Source organism: Falco naumanni, chromosome 8 (assembly GCF_017639655.2).
Source record: "Falco naumanni isolate bFalNau1 chromosome 8, bFalNau1.pat, whole genome shotgun sequence".
NCBI lineage: Eukaryota > Metazoa > Chordata > Aves > Falconiformes > Falconidae > Falco > Falco naumanni.
In genome coordinates this window covers 16,634,653-16,658,523 of record NC_054061.1, presented here as the reverse complement: position 1 = coordinate 16,658,523, position 23,871 = coordinate 16,634,653, and the positions used below count along the sequence as shown (strand labels likewise).

At 40.3% G+C, this 23,871-nt stretch overlaps 1 protein-coding gene across 3 annotated transcripts in view; it reads right to left on the bottom strand.

Moving 5' to 3' along the window:
• TENM2 (teneurin transmembrane protein 2) overlaps positions 1-23,871 on the bottom strand; it is a 698,905-nt gene that overhangs the window by 8,179 nt on the left and 666,855 nt on the right. For 2 of the 3 annotated variants that reach the window (XM_040604228.1, XM_040604230.1), the window contains exons 23-29: positions 21,394-21,414; positions 17,179-17,411; positions 15,491-15,645; positions 14,121-14,995; positions 7,243-7,418; positions 5,449-5,684; positions 618-914 (exon numbers count right to left, since the gene is read on the bottom strand). In XM_040604228.1, coding sequence (XP_040460162.1) covers positions 618-914; positions 5,449-5,684; positions 7,243-7,418; positions 14,121-14,995; positions 15,491-15,645; positions 17,179-17,411; positions 21,394-21,414 — 1,993 coding nt within the window. The remainder of the gene's footprint in view (positions 1-617; positions 915-5,448; positions 5,685-7,242; positions 7,419-14,120; positions 14,996-15,490; positions 15,646-17,178; positions 17,412-21,393; positions 21,415-23,871) is intronic. The other variant, XM_040604229.1, reaches the window with a different exon arrangement.

The following is a 23,871-nucleotide window of genomic DNA, read 5'->3' as shown; positions in this document are numbered from 1 at the left end:
TTTTTCTTTTCTTTTTTTACTGAGGGATGCAGAGGGGTGTGATAAATGACTAGATTTACCTTTCCACTAACAGTTGCAATTCACAACTCTTACTGTGAAAAATGTGAGAAACTAAGCCGAGAACATCAGCTCTTGTTTGCTTGAAACAATAGGTTCAAAGAAGGGAAAGGGGAAACAATTTTGAAGTATTTAAGACACTTCTATGAATGAAGTGTCTTAGACTAAGTAAAAATGCATTAGCCTATTTTCATTTTATAAATAATTATTACAGATGAATTACCTGTTTCTACCTTGACCTTTTGTCAGGTTTAGTCATGCATTTCTGGTCTTAAAGCACATTTCATTGTGGTAGTTTATACCATTATATGGCAGCCTAATGGCTTTTGGGAAAGTATCAGAAGATACACACCTTGAACAAAGTATTTGCCATTAAAAATTAGTCAAATTAGTTGACTAATTGAAAAATAAGGAATTTGAGACCAGATATTTCTTAACAGCTGGAATACATAAAATTTTAGATAATTTGTGTGTATGTTATGCACAGAGTTTCAAGTGAAGCCAAATAGTACTTTGACTTCCTTGTAGCTAATACCAGAAGGTAAAACCACATCACCTACTTTTTCCAGATAGGTGTAGCTCCAAACCTTCCCATCTGCAAACATGCGCGATATGATCCTGCCTTGCTTATCGATATCTGTTCTTTCGCTCATGGCACCCCGCTGAAGGCCCGCCAGGCGCCCATTGAAGAAATAAGACACGTTGACAGCTGCCAGGCCACTGCTAGGCAGCCAAAGGAAAGGCCGTCCTAGCTGATCATAAATTATCCTCAGCGTAAATTTCCGATGATCATCATAGATTTTTTCCGTGCGTATGTTCCGGTCGTAATCGATGGACAGTAAATTCCTTCCATGCACCTATGGAATGAAGGAAGGCTGCATTCAGTGAGCAGTAGGCACTACACCTCCGTGGGGTTTCAGCATACAAATAGCATGCACGACGGAGAACCCGATTTCCCCACGTTTTTTAAAAGTGTAGGATGTCTTCCTATTAGCTAGCTTTTGCTATCAGCTTTGCAGTGTATTTAAATATGGAACTTTGAGTGTTTTACTGGGATATTTCCCATCTCTTTGCAACACGGGAGCTGTAATCTTACAGAGAAAGGCTCCCCTTATTGACAGAACAGACATGCAGCACGCCTGAGTCTTAAAGTGCAGAGTGTCAGCACTTAGCAGAGAAACAAATTATTTTGCGAGGAAGTAATTTTTCTACTTCTGCCATCAGTAGTTCTTAGCCTTTTTCCTTACAATGACTCCAAGAAAAACAGAAGAAATTATAATTTTGTGCCTTCATTGAGGTTTAGCCACTTAGGTTCTGTAGCTGCAATGCCCTGCTTATGAATTCATTCATTTAAGGTTTTCATCATTTACTTTCCAAATAGATCCCTCAGCAGGACCCGACCCCTTGGCATAGGTTTTATTTCTTCTGATTAAAAATCCTGATCATACGGGCTGGGAAAGATGGACTTCTAGTTTTGAGAAAGAAAAGTGCTAAATAATTAGGTTAAATAATTTTTCTTTTTTTCCCATTGTTTTCAGTTACAATTTCCAAATCAAAGTACAGCATGAAGTGTTTCAGTGCTCGATATTATTTTTTAAAAGAGCAAAACAGCAATAAAGGAACAGAAGAATAAAAATGGAGAGGCTTCTAGTCAGAGTGCTATAATGAGAGATACACAAACATATACACTGGAGGCTAAGCCACAGAATTCAGGCTAATGCTGTAATCTGATAAAGCTTTTAAGTAATTTAATTGTAGATGCATCATTAATAAAGTAGAAGTCTTTAAATTAGATATAATTTGAGAGCAATGACTACTTAAAAAGTATTCATCAGTTTCTGTGGATTTGTTCTCCAGCTTATATTTTACAGTAGCTTTGATTAAGCAACATTTTCTCTTATCCAAAATTAAACTGCACATCAAACAGTATGTAAATTAACCCTGAGCCTTTCTCAAGGACATAAAAGTTATTCTGAGATATTTTTGCTGGGAGGGGTAAACCCAATTCCCATCCCACCCAACTCTGCAGGAATTCAGTTATACAGGAAGCAAATTTAAAATTAATACGATTTTGTGTTTGTAAAGAAATAATTATTTCAAATTATCGCTCATTATCTTAATTTTTTCCATTAATAAAATTTAGCTCTTTAACAGTTTGCATTTCCTCAGTGGGCGATTATTAGAAAAAGCTCTTTTCTGTAAGTTTTCCTGAAGGTTATCCCAGCAACAACTTCTGTGACTCAAGGAAAAGACAGGGTATTATTTTTAAAACACCTTGGCACAGTAAATCATACCCTGCTTTCCCAGTGTAATGGAAACAAAGCGAGGGACACCAAACCTGGCATCAGTACTTTCTGAACTGGTTACTCTAGTTCTGTAAGCGTAGGCTCCATCCTGATGACACCCCCGCCCCGCTCCACAGAGCCGGTAGGGAAGCAGAAGAGAGCTTTGACTTCCCAACATTTTGCTGCAACAAAGGGTCAGTGTATGACTGAAAGGTCCCAATTTCCTAAGGACAGGCAGATTGCCTTCAAGGCAAAAGCCAACAAAAGACTTTCATAAAGATTACAAACTGAATTTTTAGCTTTTGGTTGGGGTGGGTTTTTTTGGTTTTGTTTTTTAATTTCAAAAGTTTCTTAAAGCAGTTGGGATTTCTGGGTTTTCTTCTCTCCATTACAGTAACGGCAACGGTAACCTGTGTGTCAGAAAGCCTGACTCCAGGTACCCTCCTTTTCCTCAAAAACTAGGTTATTCACTTTTTTGTCATAGAAAATGGAAGTATTAGGGTTTTTTTTTAATGCTTACACAGACAAGAGCTAGGCACAGACACAAACATCACTTGGAGAGTAAAGAAGCACCTGCTTGGATAATTCAGTAACATCATTTTAATTTGTAAAACAAGTAAAACCAGAGAGTCTAAGTGTAATTGTAGTGTCATATTAATTATATAGAAACCCAAACAAAATTACTAACTCCCACTCTTCCTGGCAACACTAATAACACTATTACAAGTATCATGACTGAAGATTACCTAACAAGCTCTTTCCCCTTTGTTCTACTACTTAGAGGGACATCTGGTTCTCCCGTGGCTGCAGGGACAAGCCCTTTGTGCCTTGGGTAAAGGTCTTGAAACAAAAATCACTTACATGATGCCGCACCAAAAAATCTTCGGAAGAGAATCTTACCAAGACTTTATCTGAAACTATCCCGAGACACTGAATAGATGGTGCACAAAGTAGTTGTGGACTGTAAGTGGGATAATGGTGATGAGCAGGTCTTCCTTTCTTGGCTTAATGAAGTCTGTCCAGACATGTTTACAGAGGCTGACATGTACAGCTCAGGCGTGCCCACAGCATGATGAGCAGTTGAATAGTTTGGGTTGGAAAGGACTTTAAAGGTCATCTAGACCGACCTCCCCCTGCAATCAGATCTTCAACTAGACCAGGCTTCTCAGAGCCCTGTCCAACCCAATCTTGAATGCTTTCAGGGATGGGACATCTACCACCATTCTGGGCAACCTGTCCCAGTGTTTCACCACCCACATTGTAAAAAATTTCTTCCTTATATCTAGTGTAAATCTTCCCTCTTTCAGTTTTAAACCATTATGCTTTGTCCTATCGCAACAAGCCCTACTAAAAATTCTGTCCCCATCTTTCTTACAAGCCACCTTTAAGTGTTGAGGAGAAGGGGCATGGGCTCCAGTAAGTACTCATGAGTGAATTGCACACAGTAACAATCCCTTTCAGTCATGCTCGATTCTGAATTGGGGATTCAGGAGATGGCTCCGCATGCTCTCTCCCTGCTTGTGCCGGCGCTGCGTTCGTTCTGCAGCAGTGCCCCCCCATCTGTACGGCTACGTGCCACAGCTGTCCCAGCTGCCGTAGCCTCCCTTGTCTGCCACCTGCTCCCCCCAACACTCCAACGCACTTGCTCTGTTTCATTCACTAAAGAATTTATGAAGATGAATTAGAATAAATGAGATGCAAATAAATTCCATGCTTTCTCCCTCATTTTCAAATTTCATTTTCAGTCCACTCAACCTGTTATAATCTCATAGTGATTTTCATTTAAAAGAGCTAAATGGATATGTGATTATTGTTACAGGAACTAACACCAGACAATTAAATGTTGAGGTGTTGCTAGATAAAGCAGTGTTTTGATTTGCATAAACATGATGCAAGAAAACCCATCTCAGGCAAGGTTTCAGCTCTAAGACGTGTTTAACTTCAGCTAATTACCACAAGTACCTCTATTAAATTTTTAGTATTGAGAGTTAGGATTACAGCAATTTCATTTCAGGGTCCTATTTATTTTTATTTTGAACACCTAGTCAAAATGCAGAGCTGATCTATTTTCTACTTATAATCAACTTCTGCAGGTCAACACATCAAAAATCCATTACACAGCCATGAAATTTAGTCATTAAGGATTAGCTGCTAATCTCATTCCATTTTTTGTCCAGCCTTCCCCCTCTCCCCAATGTGCATCCTGAGCATTTGTGAGAATAAGGAAAGACTTCATGAATTAGATATTATGCAATAGGAAAATACCAAAATTTAACATCAGTCTTATAATTTTTGTAAATTACTACATAATTGTTTACATATATTGCATTTAGTATTTCATCTTGAACACACAGAATGGTATCTCATGTCCAATGATGTTGAAAGAATTATTAAAAGAACCAGGCCTTAACCAGCGCTACATTTGTTTCCTGCCCAGTATCTCAAAGCCCTTCCAAAACTGTATACACTGAGGCAGTCAGCGAAAGTTTAGATACTTAAGGGGTGAAAAACAGGCCAGCTAAACACAGAATGGGATTAATTCGGCTGCAGCAGATCTTTAATTTGGCAGGGGATGGATTACACGACCTGAGTGTCTTTCTTATCCTATGCTTATGACTTTGTAATTATGGCAATTATTTTCCAATCGTGCCATTTGGGAAAGGGAATAAACACAATATGCCTGTCTCAATGAATCTGTAGGGGGATTTTACAGAAGCAGAACGTAACCGCTCAAGCTGTAATTGTGTTTTCTCCCCAGGACTAACTGTGGTAAGTGTGCCATAGCATTTTTACAAATGGCGAGCTGTTCAATTTTTTTTTTTTTTTTCTCTACCTTCAGAAGCAAAGTGACTTGCACCAATATTCTGGGTATTTTTGCCACCCTCTTTTGGAATACTTTTAGTAATGAAGCTTCTGTAGCTGTGTGCAGCAGATAATCCCATGCAGTTAACTGACCTCACAAAGAAAAGATCATCATACCAAAGACAATCCCAGGGCTGTACGTTTTTAAAACGAGCAAAACTAGGAAAGATGTCCTTCAAACTGAAAAATTAACTTTCTGCCCACAGAAGAAAAGTTTGTTATTGTAATGACAGGTTCTACTTACCCTGAGCTTTCTTCCAAACACAGTCACTTTGCCTTTAATCTGTTCCTTCCTCAGACGCCATTCAATTGAATTTAAACCATTTTCCATTGGTAGAGAAATATTACATCGTCCTATGGTGGGAGTCACAGTCCCAGCCAGGACATGAGGTTCGCTGTGAAAGCTAATGCTCATGCCATTGGCATACATCACTCTCAAAGTACCATTATTACAGAGCTGGTAGCTGTTCCTCACTTGATCTACAGCAATAATGAAAAGAAAATAATTTAGCTACTCCAGTCATAAAGAAAACATATAGCTTAATTTGATTGGTTTTTTATTGCACTCCTGTTGAAGTTAAATGAAGTCACCCTGCAATTACCATTTACGTGGTACTATGGTGGAAATTACAGATGTTACTGATTCATGTAAAGAACAGTAGTGTAGCAGTGAGCCTGCAGAGAGATACTGTGTTTATTTCATTATGTTTTCCCTTTAGTCTTAATTATGAATCAAAATGCACAGTGATATGTGTTCAACCATATAATTTATTTCTAATATGAACAAAAACTCCTGAAAACTGTCCTGCTGGATAAACAACAAACCATTAAACTCCAGGACAGGGGAAAAAAAAATAAAAATAAATTAAAAAAAAAAAAAGAGTGGGAAGAAGTAAGCGCCTCTTCTTTTTTTCTTCCCTCTGTTTAAAAACTGTCTCCAAACAGAGGCTTTGTACAGAATTCGAGTTTGGCTTTAAATCCTCAAGGTGTGCAAGCTGGCAGCCACAGCCCTTTGCTTGCCTGGCTCCCTGCCACCCCACCAGAGGTGCACTAGCCTGATGCGCCCACCCAGCCCTGTGGCTGTCGGAGAAGAGTTATAAAAACAGCCTGTACTTTTATGACCCTGTAGTTCTCCCGCTGTTTGACACAGCCAAGCCGATTCTCAGCCAGGATGGAGCACTACAGTGTGCAACTGTCACCAAAGCATCACAATTTGTCTGACAGAAGGACAGCATCTATGTAATTAATCATCTGGTATAAGAGAAATAAAGTCTTTATAACCAGATGTGTCACGGTATAATAGTCTATAAATGTTGACATTTATGTCAGGAGGATACTATTGTTCGATGATGATATTCTTATTCCAGTGACATTGTATCTTAATTTAAAAAACCCCATCACTCATCAAATTCCTTTCAGTCTCTCTTTGATACCTGACTGTTTTTGCTTCATCAGATACAATGCCTGGGTGGTGCTGGAAAGCTCTGTGCAAACATTTAACCACTTTGTTACTGATCTCTCCTGCCAGGCTGGGGCTGTAACGCTGTCCTCGGAAGTGCTAACTGTGGCACAAGAGCATCCACTGCCCTGACAGTTCTACATTTTATTTAATGGCAGTGTATTAATTTGGAAGATTTAATTTCTAATAGTGGGACTCTACCTAATCCTCTCTCTCCACAAGGATCTCTACCCAGGCAGCCAACGCTCAGCAGACTGCATCTCTGTGGCACTGAAGTCAGAACCAATTTTGCAGTGAAGTACAGAGAAATATGCGAGTGGGTAAAGTGACCCTGACCCAAGAGGTAACAGAAGGGCTAACTTACACCAGCAGGTAACGACCATATGTATTTGACAGAAAGCGTGATTGTGAAATGTCTCTTACCTGTCACTTAGGAATGAGCTTTATGGGAGTTTTTCCTGCAACACTTATACGCTTTCCCCCTGCTCATAAGTGTACTAATGACACAAATCTTTTGCGAATTGCTTTCTCAAGTTGTGTGTGTGGTTAGGAGATGTGCTGAGAAGTGTACTTTGGTACCTTGAACAACTGTATAGGAAGCCTCCACAGAGGAGAGATTTGTGATGACCGTGACATCGTCATCCCGATTAGAATTCTCAATGTCGATGGTAATGGACTTTTCCATTTCTCGATGAAGGCTAGTTACCACTCCGGTGGGACGTGTTACATTGGTCAGACGCCCTTCATGATCATAGCTAATAGAAAAGTTAGTGAGAGCAAAAAAAGCATGAGGATATATGTTCATTTCAATACCCAATGTATTAATAATGCACCACATTTGTGCAAAAAACCCCAGAATGAAACAGATTTTCAAGAACATCTTGGCCATACCTATTTCTCTGTTCTTGAAAGAGTCTATAATGATGAAATAATAATTTTCAGAGATAGTGATCTCAACTACATGAGTGCAAATCCAGGCTAGCATCTTTTATATTATTAATGAATTAAATTATTACAGATACACAGAGTGATATTTGGCTCAAACAATTATAATTAGTAAATTCATCTGCATTTTAATAGTTGCGTTTCACTCTAAGGAAGTGGACTTATGATGGATACTACAATATCAATTGCATACACTGCACATTTGCAATTGAATACTCAGTGGAAACTACTAAGTATGGCCTTAAGTGACATATCAAGGAATAAACTTGCCATAAGAGATTAAAAAAGACATCAACTTGAAAACAATAATTTCATTTAGATCTTATCTGTGGTATCGAACTGCATTTTGGGGTCAGTATTTTGGCTCATAAAGAAGAATAATGAGAAGTTAAAAGTACAGGATAGGTTGGAGTTGCACAAAGGGCAGCAGTCAGCACTCAGAATATACCTTTGAAGATGAATTAAGTGCTCCAGAGGCATAAAGATAAAAAAAAAAAAACCAAAACCAAAAAAAAAAAAAGAAAAGAAAAAAAGAAAAAGGGCTCTCCAGGAGTTTATTGAGTGAAATTTATTTAGAGGTATAAAGCCTGAGGAGGGGGGAAAGAAGGAATGCTGCCTGAAATCAAATCAGACTGTTTCTCCCTTTCCTTTAGTATGCTATATTTGAGTGCATACTTATGCTAAAGAAGCAATCCTTCGGATCTTAAGGGCAAGAAATGGGGACCTGAAACAAAATCAGTATTCCAGTCTGACACTCTGCTTGCTGCAGTTCTCTACTTGTGCAAGTGTCTCTCACTCAGCTGCTACCAAAGCGCACATACTTCTAATCAGCAGAAAGGCAAGAAAAAAAATGTCCTGTGTAGATAAAGGGAAAAGTTTAGGTAGAGATTGAAACCAACTGGTCATCCTTTGAACGTAGAAATCCAGGGAGCAGGAAGCCTGGAAGAGAACTGGTAAATCCATTGCACTGCTTGAGAGTAACAGAAGAGAAGAGGAGCACGTTTAGTATCACAGAGTTAGCTGAGTTCTTTGTACATCGTGGTTAGCTGTAAAGATGAAAAAAAATCAGTGCTTTCAACATGACTTTTTACAATTAAATCACTCAGAAACCTCAAAGTAGGTCACCTGAACTGTATAGTGTATTTCCAAAATTAATACACAAATTGGCTCCTCAGTTAAGACAAATATAAAATATGCCTTTCAGCTCCATTGCAAATGGTTGCACCCATTCAACTGAATATTGGGGAGGAAGGAAAAAAATCACCTGTGGAGCAACAAGCCTTACCAGAACCAATGGAAGCATTAGGCAAAGAAGTAAATCAATAAAACAAAGCTTCATGTGACCTAAAAGGGACCAATAATACACTGTGTTCATTTAAGCATTGCAGGATCAAATAAAGATTAAGCAGCATGATTTTCTTAGTAAAATTCACAAGTTTCTACCCATATATACATATGTATATATATTTTATATATAATTTAAGGTACTGGATAAAAGATGTTATGTTGAGATAATCTATGAAAGGGGCTCTGGGGGCTTTGGTTAAGTTTATATAACAGTCTTCACAAACTAGAATTGAAAAATACTCATAAAGTATAGATGAGGGAAGAATTTGATCCAGTCAAGCATCCATCTAGCAAGAAGAAACAAAAAGTACAAAAAATGGACAGTTTCAAAATCCCAGAATTTAATAATGAGATATGCCCTAAGAGTCTGTATGTGGACTTCCTTGGTGTGTTTAGTGATTAGCAGAGTGATGAAGAGAGTACTGAGGTGTCAAGTATTACAGAAGAGACAGTGTCGTTTAGGACAAACTAGAAAAATCTATGAGTGGCTTCAGCATGACTACACAGAGCTTGGTGGACGTCCAGAAAAATGGTTGGTGAAACTCCCCATCAGCAAATATATTTTAGGCAATGCAAATGAGATATTAATTTAAACTCTTCATTCACATTGCTGGGTTTTTAATTAACCCAGGAAAAATTCCAGGGGATTGCTGTGGGCTACTCACTGAAAATCTCTGTTCAAAGTACAAGGGCAGCCTAAAAAGCAAACATGGATGAGGCTGTACAGAGACCAAACCAGAAAAATTAAAACATTCTATTGTTATTTCTAGAAATCAGTGCTTTGCCCCCTGCCATGTTTCCCAGTGCTGGTAACAGTTTTTGAAATCAGCAATGGCAGAGATTAAAAGGGTTTATAAGCAAGTGATGGACAGGCTTAAACTGATACATACAAAAGTATTCTATATGAAGATCTGCAGACCACTTAGTTTACAAGCTAGATATATCAAAAATCCACTACTCAAATAATATATACACACTGCAACACCAATGTATAATGAAGGCATTTCTACTTTATCCATTGCATCAATGAAATCCTATTTTTAAAAATACCTTAAGGCTAAAAACTGTAAAATTAATAAAAGAGAAACCTTTTATGTATTACAAAATCTAGAAGTGACATCTTTTTGAGGTTTTTTTTTTTAAATTTATGTATTATGTGAGAGCAAGTGCTTAGTAAAATAGAACACCCAGACATTTATATGAATAATAAGAATCAAGCTATATAGGAATTAAATGGTTATGTATCTTTCTTCTTAATGACATGAAGCTGGGTCTAATGAAGTAAAAGAAAAAAATTTGCAATGGAAAATATATTAATCGACCTGGGACTTCTTGGTATCGTCTTCAGAAGCAGCCACTCGCTATCACAGTCTATAACACAGCATCAGGCTAGATGAGTCAGATCTGATAAGGTAACCTTTGTATCTTCAAATCAGGAGGGATCTGGGTACACTGAAATTCCTAAGCTTTCAGTTAGAATTTTCTCTCCCTCAGTTAAGGTTTCATCCCAAGCTTTTCTACCAATAAAATTACAAGTGGAGTGATCCTTTCTTAATCCCAGTATCTTAAAAAACCAGCATCTCCCTGTGACCACTGCTAACTCGCTAATATATTGGTAACAGGGACCAAGCCCGCCCAAGCAGGCAAAGCTTTCCAAGGCCAAAGTTCCCAGGACAGCTCGGGGTGAGACCAGCCGCTGCCCCCCACCCCACACCGAAGCTGCTCGCTGGCTCTGCCTGCAGCCTGGAGATGGTGCCCGGCTGCCTGGTGGCTCAGAGCCGACCGCACCATGGGACACAGCTGAGCACCTCTCTGTCACCTTCTCAGCTACAGATACCTGAGCTGTGCATCCCTTCAGCGGGCTTGTGATAACACACTGAAGGCTGTTCTCCCATGCCCAGTATTATGGCACCTCTACATCTCCTGCGATGTATTTTTATAGCTAACATTCTGGTCCGTGAGGTCTGAGACGTGTGCCGCTCAACAGCTTGCGGGTGGGAGTAGCTAGGACAGTGCTACACATGTACTGCAGAAGGAGTAACAGCAGCTTTTGACTTAACATAGAGCAGGGCAAGGTCCAGATCCATACACACTTACACATATCCCTATTTTCTCTCCCTTATAAAACCCAAAGCTGATTCAAGAAGAAAATGGCAGCACACTTTTAGGATGCTCCCAAGACCAAGTGGACTGCCACTGAGGAGCCACTTCAAAGAGCTGTGCTTCATGCTCAAACCCAAACTTAAACCACCGCATGTGAGCCAGCTGGTAGCTGCTACAGTATTTAAGAGCCTTGCCTGCTCCTACTGCAAACAAACTGCACACATATACACATGCACTATGTATATAAGTATGGGATGTGTACACATATAAAAATATTTTGTGTATGCATTTCTCTGCCTATACACATGCATACCTAGAGATGCTGCACAAATTGAATTTTGTGAGCATTTTCAGAGTACAGTTTCAGATAAAAGAAAGGAATATGCCCAACAAGCTAGCATGGCACTTCAACGTCTGGTTGATATAAATACACTGAAATAAATTTTTCATAAGAACTTTAGCTCATATAGTATTTTACTACTCAGAAGACATTTGTTCTTTTGCAGTTCTGCTGCCATATTAACAATTTGGGGTATACTTATTATCTCTGTACGAATGTGGCACAGAAAACTGTTTTATTGTCCTTATAAACTATCATTGGCTAAGTATTTCTTTCATCTTAATTGATGTTAACTTATAGCTACCCAAATACATGGCATAATGATGAATACAGAATTTTCCCCTTGGATCTGGCTTTGAAGAACAAATAGAAACCCAAACCCAGTACTGAGTTACTGTGGTCTGTGATAGTTTAGGTTTGTAAATTCTTGTAATCTTATTAATAAAGCCCTCAGCTGCGGGGGCACATGAGATTACAAAGCATATTAAGGAGTTACTGTGAGTCAGCTGCTTAGGATCAGCCTCAAGGAGACGCCTCTCTCTTTTTCTGGTATTTTCTAATGAGTATCTTGAGTGCACATAGCTAACTTCTAGTCCTCACATGGGGTTTTCCACAAACACCTACAGACACACAGCTTCTTTTAATACCTTTGTGAAGGGCATTTTATGACTTTTTTTCTAACCTAGGTAACAGTCATCATGTCTAGTTTATTTTATACATGCATTATAAAGTATATGCATTTTTCATGCAAAAAAATGTCTATGCTGTCCTCTCATCTATGGGCTCTGTGCGTATGAGAATGTATGTACAAATCTGGGAGAAAGTAAGTTATTTCTGCTGCCTCATCAAAGTTACTAATTATCTCAGCAAGTACCTCAGGCTGTACTATTTCAACCTAAATATGGTAATTAACTTCCACTGATCTGAAGCAAGGGTTGTGCATCATTTCTTATTTGATCTTGGAAAAACATCTAGTTGACATGTCAGGACTATATATACATTGTTATATTTTTAGATGCACCTCAGTAAGACAGCAAAGCACCTACCTTTTGTATTTACTTAGGAATTACAGTAAAATTTTTCTAATAAATCGTGCTAATTTAGTCCTTCATGTGATTCTCAGCCACTAGTTATACCAGTTTTGTAACCTGCAACTTTCTGATGACCTTTTTTAATGTTTCATTGATTTTCCTGTAGAGTTTTAAATTACTTTGCTATTAAATTTTCTACAGTTAATTACTGGTGTTTTGAGAAATAGCTAGTTTATATGACTTCTGATCCAAATCTTGAGCTAGCTATTGAGGAAAAAACAACGAAAAAACCTACCTAGAAGGGGACCCGTAGCTCACCAACGATAACGTGCAATTTTACTGCTAACTAAAAAAAAAGCTTTTACTTGAGCTTGTAATCCGCAGGTAACATCTTTCAGGAATTCCATAACTGGATTATTTCTGCAGCCAATGTGGGGTAAAGAAATAGTCTTTGCAAAATACGAAGGAGAAAACCCCCTCCACATCTCGACCCAGAGTCTGGGTGAAAACCTCGCCAGGGCCAGGAGCGGAGGCGACCACCAGAGGGCGCTGCTTTCCTTGCTACGGAACGAGGCACCGCGGCCAGCAGCTGCTGAGCGGCGCCGCTCTGCGTGTGTTTTGAGCCGATGGTGAACAGAGTCCTTTGCATTTCTGCCTGACCTACGTCTTCTCTCAAAAAGAAAGCAAGCGGCGGCCCAAATCAAGGCGTTAATAAATCTAAACAGGTGTTTGTCATCACCTTAAAAATAAGCCTACAATTTCAAATGAAATATAAAGCCCTAGTCGTACTTTCTAACCGCTACTTTGAGGAATGGCATTTAGTAATCGTTAACTATTTCAAACAAAATACGTGGCATCAGACTTGCCATACTTAAAAGTTATATGTATTTTGGATACATTGTTTACCTTCTATTTTTAAACCTGTTTTGATCAATAAATGGCAATAAGACTATGAAGAATAGGATAACTGTTAATAAAATTCTGACTAGTTTTTCTAGCTTTTTAGTCTACTTTTGAACTTCATCTCCGATGTATTACATTTAAAGACGAAGTTCTGTCTTTTTACTCGACATGCTCACACACCAGTGTGCTTTTGGGTTATCGACAAATTACCGAAGTCACACCAGGGCTGGGACAGAGAGCTGGGGAGCTCACTTCCTCACTTGTCTCAAGAATGAACATCCAGTGAAGTTAATCAACATTTTAACAACCACGAGCAATATACGAGCCTGAACAGAACAATACACAATCTGAGTTCCACGGGAGGCTGCAGCATTAGGGCTCCCAGAGAGGCAGCTCGGCAGGGGCTGCGGAGCGCTGGGGCCTGGCCGGGATGGGGTTATCTGCTGCCTTGCTGACGGCTAAGAGCGGGGCCCAAACTGGTAAATCAAACACGGGTTTCCGAACGTGGCACACAGTCCTTCGTGCTGGAGCTGGAGGCCAGCTGCCCCACCGGTATCAGACTGCGGGCAGGAATTTGGGTGGTTCAGTACCCACCCAAAGGACACGGCAAAACTGACGAAATCGAGAAGCCACTTAATCATCCCCAGTATCACATTAGGCTGAGGTGTAACGGCCTTACTCGGAATCAGTGACAAGCCTACAACCAATTTCAGTAGGGTCAGTTTAGGGCTTACTCACTACCGCTTGAAAAATAAATGTACGCTTAATATAGCCAAAAACATTCTTACTCATAAAATGTTGTCCATCCTGTTTCATCACTCTTCGTTGCTAAGAGACCACTGTTTCCGTTATATGTCATTAATCCGAGCTCCAGGGTCTGTGTTGAGACCAGCTTGAGTCCACCATTAGTGCCGACAGCCAGCGTGACAATCTGATTATCCGGCATCAGTAAATGGCGGGGCATCCCACTGGCATCCCGACGGACCTTCAAGGAGTTGCCATTGTTGTCCATCACCTCCGTGACATCGTTATCGCTGCTATAGGTGAAATTGTACAAGTACTCCCCGGTAACAAGGCTGAGAGTGTACTGGTGAATCCCGTCAGCATTGAAGACATACAGCTCCTGTTCTCCTGGAGATGCAGCTTCATATTGGTTAAAAGAATTAAGAATGGGCCTGTTTTTACTGACAGCCCTAATGCGGATATTTCCAAGATCAGCTATGTAGATGGTACCATCTGGGGCCACAGCTAAGGAAGATGGTGAATTTAAGATGGCATCAGTGGCATACCCATCATCCCCAGAATAGCAATTACAGTTGACATCATTTTTGCAATCACAGTCTGAAGCTGCCCCTGCAAGAAGGCATATTTCTCCATTGGTAGTTACCTGGCGTAGCCGATTAATTTTTTTTTCATCTGTCTCACTGATGTAAAGAACTCCTGTGTGTGAGATGGCAATGGCACTGGCTGATTCAAGTGCAGAATGAATAGCCAGTTTGCTAAGAGAGTAGTCTATACCAGGAACCTGGCAGTGCATGGGGCGTCCAGCAATAATGCTAACTTGATGATTTTCTGTGATCCGTAAAATAACATTGTTCTCTAGGACATAAAGTGAGTTGTCCATGGGATTGACAGCGAGATCAGTAGGCCACTCCAGCCGTACCTATGAGTTGCACAAATTATTACTGTAAAACTCATAACTGAACAGTACACTTCTAGTGTTTAAAATTCCATGTGTAACAACAGAAAATTAGTGAGGGGTTTATCAGCGTAAATCATGAAACCAAGTCATGAACGGCAACTACTTCAAGCAATGACTTTGTTTTTCGGAAATATTAAAGCTACGTGCAGTGGTAACTTTGGCTAATTGTGTTTCTGTGCAAAGAATGAACGCTACGTTGTGCAAGCTCTACAATAATTACAGAAAAACAGGCAATTAAGACAATAACTCCCGTTATCTCAACCTTATTTCTCTATAGTTGCATAAATAACCTGTGTTAGCCACAGTAAAAGGATGGTTCACTCATCTCAGTAATGAATCAAATATGCTATCATCTTGTGCTGCACAATGTATTTCTTAAGTGGCCAGGCAGTCATCCAAAAAAGATGCCCATCTCTTCTACGGCAGAGAGAAAAATAAATGCAGTTAAGAGTCTACCTGGGTGACATCCATGCTGGAATCACAGCTGAGAGGTCGAACAGCAGTTAGGTCATTGGAGCCCAGCAGGGTTGATATAATTCCATTCTGATCCACTTTCCTAATCATAGTGGCATCGACAAAATACATGAGGCCATACTTATCCACTGCAATTCCTGCAAATATAAAACCCAGGCATCAGTGAAGCAGTTAGGCTCCTAGCTTCAAGGCAGGCTTCATCTTATCAACAAGTCAACAAGATGGTGACATTTGTTCACTTCCCCTGTCCTTTCCTCCCTTCCAACCTGAGCAGAGGTCCTGGAACCCTCCAAGTACCTCTAGTTCTGCTGAATAAATGGCACCAAGCAGGTTTATCCATTGAGGCTTTAAAAGAAAAAAAACCTACAGAAATCTCCCAAACATGCCAGAGAGCCAGCAGAATGCATCAGTTTACTTCTAAATTCAAACTCTGTAGGATACATTACATAAACCCAGTAAGAAAAGAAAAATTATCTCCTAAATTTTAATCTCAGAAATTTGATGTGTCGCTTTCTTCGTCGGAAGGATCTAAAGAGGATGCAGAATTTTTAGAAATCTTGAAAAAATGGCTTAAAAATCTTGAAAAAATAAGTGGACAATATATTCTTTCAGGATGTTGTTTAATTCTTTGGCCTGTTCCAGTAAGGAATATGGGAAGAACATCTGGTGTTTCCAGATGAAGGCACAAGGGTTTCCAGCCTAGAAAAAAATGAAAGTTTCAATGCCTGTCACATTGGGAGTCCTTAGAGAGGAAAGGCACAGAATGAAAGGGTGCTCCCTTGGCGGAACAGAAGGATGCTGCTGCCTGTTGTGAAGGAGGGCAGGCTTTTTCCCACTTGCCTTTCCCGCTTTGATTTGGTGCGCTGCCTTGTCCATTTCTTGGGCTGAAAATAAAATATTGATCTAAAAATTTTGTCTTCAAATAGTTGCAGTGCTCATCCTATTGGGCAGCAAGAGAAGATACAGCTTTATTTTCTTAACTTCTATGCAAGACCTAACTTAAACCATGCAAGCAGCTCTGTTGATATACTCCGGATGTACGAACTGAAACTATTACCTATACAAAGAAACAGGACCTTTCATTTTTATTTGATTTTATGATCACCTAGTTATTTTCAACCATTGAAATAAACCCCAAAGATGTTTGAAACACCTGGCAATACACCTGCTTAATTCATCCTTACAATTAAGATGAAACAATGGGGAAAAAAAATCTTCAAAAGGAACACATCCCCAAATCTCTACATCATCTTGAAAACTTTTTTGTTAAAAATTAGAAACTAGGAAGGGCAAAGATCCTTTCATTTTTCCTCTGCCGCTGAAGAAAAAGGGGATACATAGAATAAAACCTCAGGAAAAAAGCCACAGCAGGCAGTTTTTCTCCCCAAAGACCATATCTCAAACAGCAATTTGTTCCCCAGCTTACATGCTTGCTTCTTGGAGTGAGCAGTACCCTGCTAATTTGTGTTCTGTTCTCCTTTTGCAGCATTTAGTGTTGGGGTAATAAAGTTTGCTTTAACTAAACAAAGCACGAACACTTGCCAATCCACTGTAATTAAAGCCCAGAATAAAAATTACCAAGCAAGGAGTGATTTAATTGCCAGATAATTATTTCCACATCCAGTCTAGCCTCAGACAGTCATTTTCTCCAGCTTCTTTTCCTACTTTACCTCGAGGGCTCATTAGGGTTGCGTCCACTGCCTTCCCTCCGTCCCCACATCTGGCTTCATCAAAGGGCAGGCATTGCTCTCCCGTTCCTGCTACCACTTCCGAGTTACCAGCTAGGTCCTTCGTGCCAGTGAGGGACTTGACCTTGTATATGCGTCGACTATTGGTGTCCGATACGTACAGTGAGCCTGAAACAGGGTCCACGGCCAGATAGTATTTATGAGCAGGATTGTTGCTTTAGAGAAAAAGAAAGCATAAAACAGAAACAGCTGAGCAGTCTAGAAACTTCACAGGCTTTCAGAGCTTGGATACTCATCAGGCACAGAGAGATCTGGAAAGAAAGTCTGACACCTTCATGCAGAGGTGGGATCTGAAGGACTACCATCTGAGGAGCTAACTTGATTAGGACCTGGTCAGTGCTTCAGAAGGATTGTAATTTTAAATCTCATTCATCCTGCTACACCAACCCTTGCACAGCAGAGCCCCGTAAGCCAAAGCTGCACAGCAGACTTCCCTCTTCATCTCTTCAGCCCTTCAGATCTGCTGCAGGTCAATTCTCTGGCTTATCTCTACCTGTTGCCCCTCCTCCCACCACCTTCTTTAACTTCCCTTGAAAGCAGAAGTCATAGGCGTAAGATCAAAGAATCAGCTTCCGAGTTACTTATGCCACAAGATTTGTGAGTCCTTGCATAAATAGGAGGCAGAGGCATAGCAAATTTATTCCTGAAGCAAATTTGTTCTCATTCATTCTTATCAAGAATCTCATTTACGGCAGATGAAGTTGGTTGTATAACTAAAAACAGGGACCCCAAGTGTCTGACTTTAACTCCAAACCTTCTGTTATTGAAAAACTGGTCCTCAGCTTGTGATTAGAATGGGTGCTCATATGGAAAGCTACTTCTCTTCGGAAATATATGCTTTTTGACAGCTTGTCACATTTTGGAACTACTTTAGCAAATCATCTGCAAATTGAGAAATGTCAATCTTTGCGATATATATACATTCACACACACAGAACTGCAGTGCAGAAATATTTTCAAAATCTTGCCTGGCTAGTTTAACTCAATTTAGTTGGATTTTAAGCATGATGTGAATTTTCCAGCCTTTGGAGCCTATGGGTGAGCGTAAATAAGATCAATGGTGGTTTCAAAGCATAGAAGACAAATGAAGACAGGAAGAAAAAAAATGAAGGTTACTTACCAGTAACCAGAGATATTTGCCTCCAAATATCCACACTCCTAGTTACATGTGGCAAAAGTGCCCATCTCCAAGAGTGAGGATACACAGAGGTAAGTTATGATGGACATAAGCCATTTCTTGATCAGACTTGCTTGAAACTATAAGGCCACTTTCGGCAGATGGATTATCAGCAGCACAAAGACAACCGTGTTCATATGGTCATGACCAGATCTGGAGGAATGAGTAGGCCCCAAAATATCACTTTCTACAGTTATCTTCCTCTATGCCAGTCTTTGACACGTCATGATTTTACATCAATAGTTTGTTTTAAAACTGTAGAAAGTAGGAAGGAGATTGGTTTGATCAAAATTCAGTAGGCAGAGGTAATACCATCTGCTGAAGTCTAGGAGTGTAGAAATTAGAGATGAAAAAATACAATAAACAAAAAATACTTGGCAGGTTTATTTCATGCATGGATCTCGAAGTACTTTAAAAAGATGGGTATTACACCCATTTTACAGAGGAGGAAACTGAGGCACAGAGAGGTTAAGTGGTGTAGACAGTTATGCAGGGAGACTAGTGACATGCTTGAAATTAGAGCACAATCTCTTTATTCCCCAAGTTCCTCTCCTTATCTTCAGCAGCAGACTGCACCTCTTCACTAGACCCTTATCACATTCCTTCTCATCCCTCCAAAACAAGGCTCAATCTTTTTGTTGCCACATGAAAAAAGATTTCTTTCCACTTACAAATTTCCTCAGTCTCTTGAGTATCTGAGCGACACAAACACCTGCACATTTGTCACTGGTTTGAATTCTCTCTTCTTCCACCATGCTTTCCCCTCACAGTGAAGGACAAACCTTGCTGTGATGGTAGCGTTGCGCCCTACTTCACAAATCCACCCAAATTTAGCTCAGGGCTTTGCAACAGTGGCAGATGAGCCGACAACGGCGTGTTGCAGCTGCAGGCTGGCTGCTGCCTCTCTGCTGGGCTCCAGCCCGGAGAGCCCTTTGCCTGGCCCTCCTAAGACACGTAGCCCCCCACCTTGGGCCAACGGGGTCCCAAGGCCGGTGCAGACCGGAGCTGTGCTGGCACAGCCGCTTGCTGCCGGAGGCAGGGGCTGGGCTCGGTCTGGGTGGTGGGAGCTGCTGGGGGGCTGCCCACCTGCCTGACACGGAGCAGCAGCCGCTCCGTGACACCGGAGGGGCCTCACATCTTTCTCGATGTGATTCTGCTGGCCTGTTCTTGCCTTCCTGAGTGAGCACGGCCCTGCTCCCCTTCTGCCCACAGCTAGTGCCAGGTATGTCCCCCGTTAGCAGGACGGGATAAGGTACGAGTCAGCATAAAAAGCAATGGCAGAACATGGGCTTATTTCCCTCTCCTCTTCTGCAGTCATCGCTGTGCCCGTGCAGCTTGCCCTGCCTCTCTTCTCTCTCCCGACTTCTGCCAAGGAGTCAGCCACAAGCCTTTTTGCCAGACCAGGGAGCAACTCCCCGGCGCTGCAGCCCTGCCGCGTACCCCTTCGCCCTCTTCCGAGCTCGGTAAGGGGACAGAGAGTGGAAGTGTCTCCACATAAAACATTTGGGGGGCTGTGGCAGAAAATGACTGTTGAAAGGTGACATGCACTCACCGCGTCCCCAGAGAAACAGCGAGATTATGAGCTCAAACAAGGATGTATTTTATAAATGAGTAGTAAATATTTCTCAAAGCGGCACCCGAGCAACTGAAGACCTCTGCCTCTCTTTTCTCTACGCCATTGTAAACTTTTATTCAAATTACAGGAAGCCAGGGAATGTACCTTGTTTCAAAAGATTTTCCATAACATTCGGCATCGCTCAGAGGCTTGTCAATAAAGTCTCTGCCTCCAGCCCTCCCCAGCAAATGCAGCAGTTACCACCAGGTGCAGCCTTACTCTGTCTGTGCAGGAGCCCGATGCCTGACAGGGAGTGCAGGCAGGATCAACCTGTCCTCCCTGATCTTCTCATACGCGTATCAAATTCATGACAGTGCAACAACAGCTTTTCTTGAAATTTAACAAAAAGGACAAGCTGCCCAGAGCAAATCTCTAAGCACCTGGAAAATTAACTAAGCTTAGTTAATGCAAACAAGGAGCTTCCAGCATCACCAATAATCATTAGCAAATTGTGAATGAATTAATCCAGATAAGAAAAAGTAGTAGCGTTACGCCTGCTATACCAAATTGTATTTTGAAGGGGAAATTATACTGTTTAGTCCAGACCATCTCCTGCATCTAACTGGTATCACAGAAATGGAAAGTATGGCTTTAAAAGGGTGATGCACAGCACACTATGGAATAGTTTACAACAGCTCTTTTTGTTCTTGCCCTTGATATTCTCCCGGGTGAACATCCTCCCCATCCCAGGTGTGGCATGGAAGAAGGTACGAGCATTTCCTATGCTGCTGCCATCCAGAAGGATGCATCCAGTGCTCAGGTGAGATGATTAAAAATCTTTTCTCCTAACATCCAGAAAGGTTATGCCTCTCCCTCATGAATCTTACAGTGACTGCATCTAGTGGTTGCATACAACCAGCCCCACAGGTTGACTGACTGTTAAATGTATTTGATGAAAGAAAACAGACACTAAATTATGAAAAAGGACAGAGGGTTCAGAAAATCATTAATGACCGGAAAATGAGTTTTTGACCTATTTGCAGTCATTAGTGCTTTTGTGAACCTTTCTGGCATTTGTAAAACTGCTGTTGTAGTTTACCTCAACCATTTAGACCAATTATAGACAGCAGGGAGAAGTGTTTATAGAGAAGTTAGCTTGGGGTTCATTATACTTGCATTCTACTAGAAATTTCTAATTACTGTCAGAACTTATTTGGTTGCTTTTTGACTGCATTTCATAATTGCTAATGCTTATCATATTCATAACACACAATTAGCACATAAAAATGTTTCTATATGTGGTACATGAAGAACATAACATTACACAAGAAGCACAACACAAAAAGCAAACACAATGAAGCAAACAAACCATATCAAATTATATGGGAAAGAGCTCGTGTCTTACCTATGTTTAAACTCTTTATTTCTTTATAGAAAGGGAACAGAAGAAAAAAGAACAAACAGTTAGCTGAAGAATAGATGGTAAAGCAAACATAGTATTTGTTTTATTTTACAAAAGGACACAGGAGAAGATACCTCTTTTCAGCACTAGCCTTAGCTTGGTTTACGGATGAAGAGGGACTGGGAGTGACAGAATTGCAAGCTAGTTCCCTAGTAGGAGACCCATGCCCCCACCCCCCACCCCCCATATATTTTACAGGAAACTTGCTGGACCATTGGAAAGGTTTTTGCATGGAAATATGTGTAGCTTGTGGGCCAGGAGCAAGAGAAACTGGCAGTTTTCTGAATGCAGAACCAGGAAGGGGGAAGCACTGGGCTTTGGGTATTGTCTGCAACTTGGGGGCAATCTCTTTAATAAAAATTAAATTTGACTTGATTAAACAGGCTATTTCTAAACAAGTTTCTACTACGCAGTTTATTTTTCTCTCCTCCTGCTCTCTAATTGCTTAAAGTAAGTTTGGATGCTACCTGGTATCTATTTAAGACTATCAAAGCAAATCTTAGGGGAAAAAACCCCACCCTGTAAGTGAGCAGTAAGATACTGTACAATTTTTATAGCATTGATTGATCTCTAATTTACTGTCTAGACACAAAGTCAAAGGAAAAGTGTCCTCTACTTCCAAGAATAAATTAATACCTTCTCCACACCACAGTGTTTCACTGTGTTTATGTCATTTCCATTTAGGAATATCCACTGAACGAAACAGAGAGGTGCGTTACTCCTGAGCTGCAGCACTCAAGGCACAGCCCCAAACTTGCAATACCAATGTTGAGCGTGGCATGCAACACTCCTGAGTCAAAATTCTGATTAGTCACTCAGATCAGGTACCTTCATAAAGGACAGGGTTAAGAAAATATGCACACTGGGATATTCTGACTAACAAGGTTATCTAAGATTTACATGGGCTTATGCAAAACCAAAATTACATCCGCTGTAAAATCTAAATAAAGTGATGTATTTGGTTAGTAATAAATATGGACCTACTATTTGCAATGTTATTCAAGCTACTTGATACTAGCTGAAGACTCTGCTATTGTTCACACTTAAATGGCTCAAATCTTCAAACTCTTACCCATGTAACTCATACAGATTTTAAGATGACCGATGAATCCGAATTACTACTACAGATAATGTTTGCTGGACTGGACCTTAATTCCCTTTAGAGGAACAGGGGCAAAAGACATCACTGCAAATCCTAAAAAATCTGCGTGTCAAGTCATTTGCAGCTGTTCAACAGCACTCAAAATACAATAGCTTTATTCTTCATTGTTAATGGTTATACCAGAAGCTAAAGAAAGTATGCTATGGAAAACAGACTTTCATAAAAGAAAAGAGAAAGTGGACAAAAGCAGATTAAAAAGTCCATCATCTAGTTTTTTATTGATGTCCTTTCCCATTTTCCCCCACGTGCTGAAAAGCCCAAGCTCTCTTTTACCTAGAGAGAAAGCAAAGTACTCGGACTAATACTGTTGTTAACTTGGAGACAACACTTTCAAATATCAGGTGTGCTAGGAAACTTTTGTCACTGGCTGATATTAGGAAGTGAGGTGCATATAAATGCCTTATATTAAGTATCCTAATTTGAAAACATTGCTCTTCAACTATAAAGCTGCAGTCCTATTTACTAGAAAGCTAAACAGAACTGATGAAATTAGGAAAAAAAATCAGCATATTCTATGTAATGCAGAGTTAGAGCGTATATTGATATAAATATTTATAGCAGGTCACACATCCATACCAGCTACCTTCTGTGGTTTACAGTGAGCTGCCATCAGAAAGTGCTGGATGATATATTACTTTTTTTTTTTTTTTTTTAAATATAATAAGGCAGCCTTATGGTGTATGAGGTAGGTGTCAAGAGAGTGTTTTCAGAGTAGAACTGGCCTGAATCGGATCTCTTTTCTCTTATATAAAATCAGAATCCACAATAGTGACATCAACAGAATGACATGAATGGAAGAGAGGTGTAAAATAGAGCTAGGCTTCCTATTCTCTAGCAGTCCAATGATCTTGCACTTTTTCCCACTAATTAAAACTTAAAAGTACAGTGGAAGCAGAAGAACTGGTTATTGGCCATATCATTATAAAACAAGGCTAATGACCCAGATTCACTCAATGTATTTTGCAGCTATATCCAATTTACAGGAGCCCTAGTACTATTGCCGATGTGGGCTGCAGAAGTATCAGAAGACAGCCAATGCTGTTTTTCCTCATTTTTCTGCAAATACTCAACAGAGCTGTAACTATAAGGCCCAGTTACATGAGTTATGGTTTGAAGCAATAGCTCTTGCCTCTCCTAGAAGAATGAAAAAAGGAGATGGAACAGAAATGGGTGAAGTGGTACACTCTACACTCATGCCTTCCCTATTAAGTGACCAAATCTTAATGTTGGGAGGTGGGAGGGCGCAGGACGGGGGGACA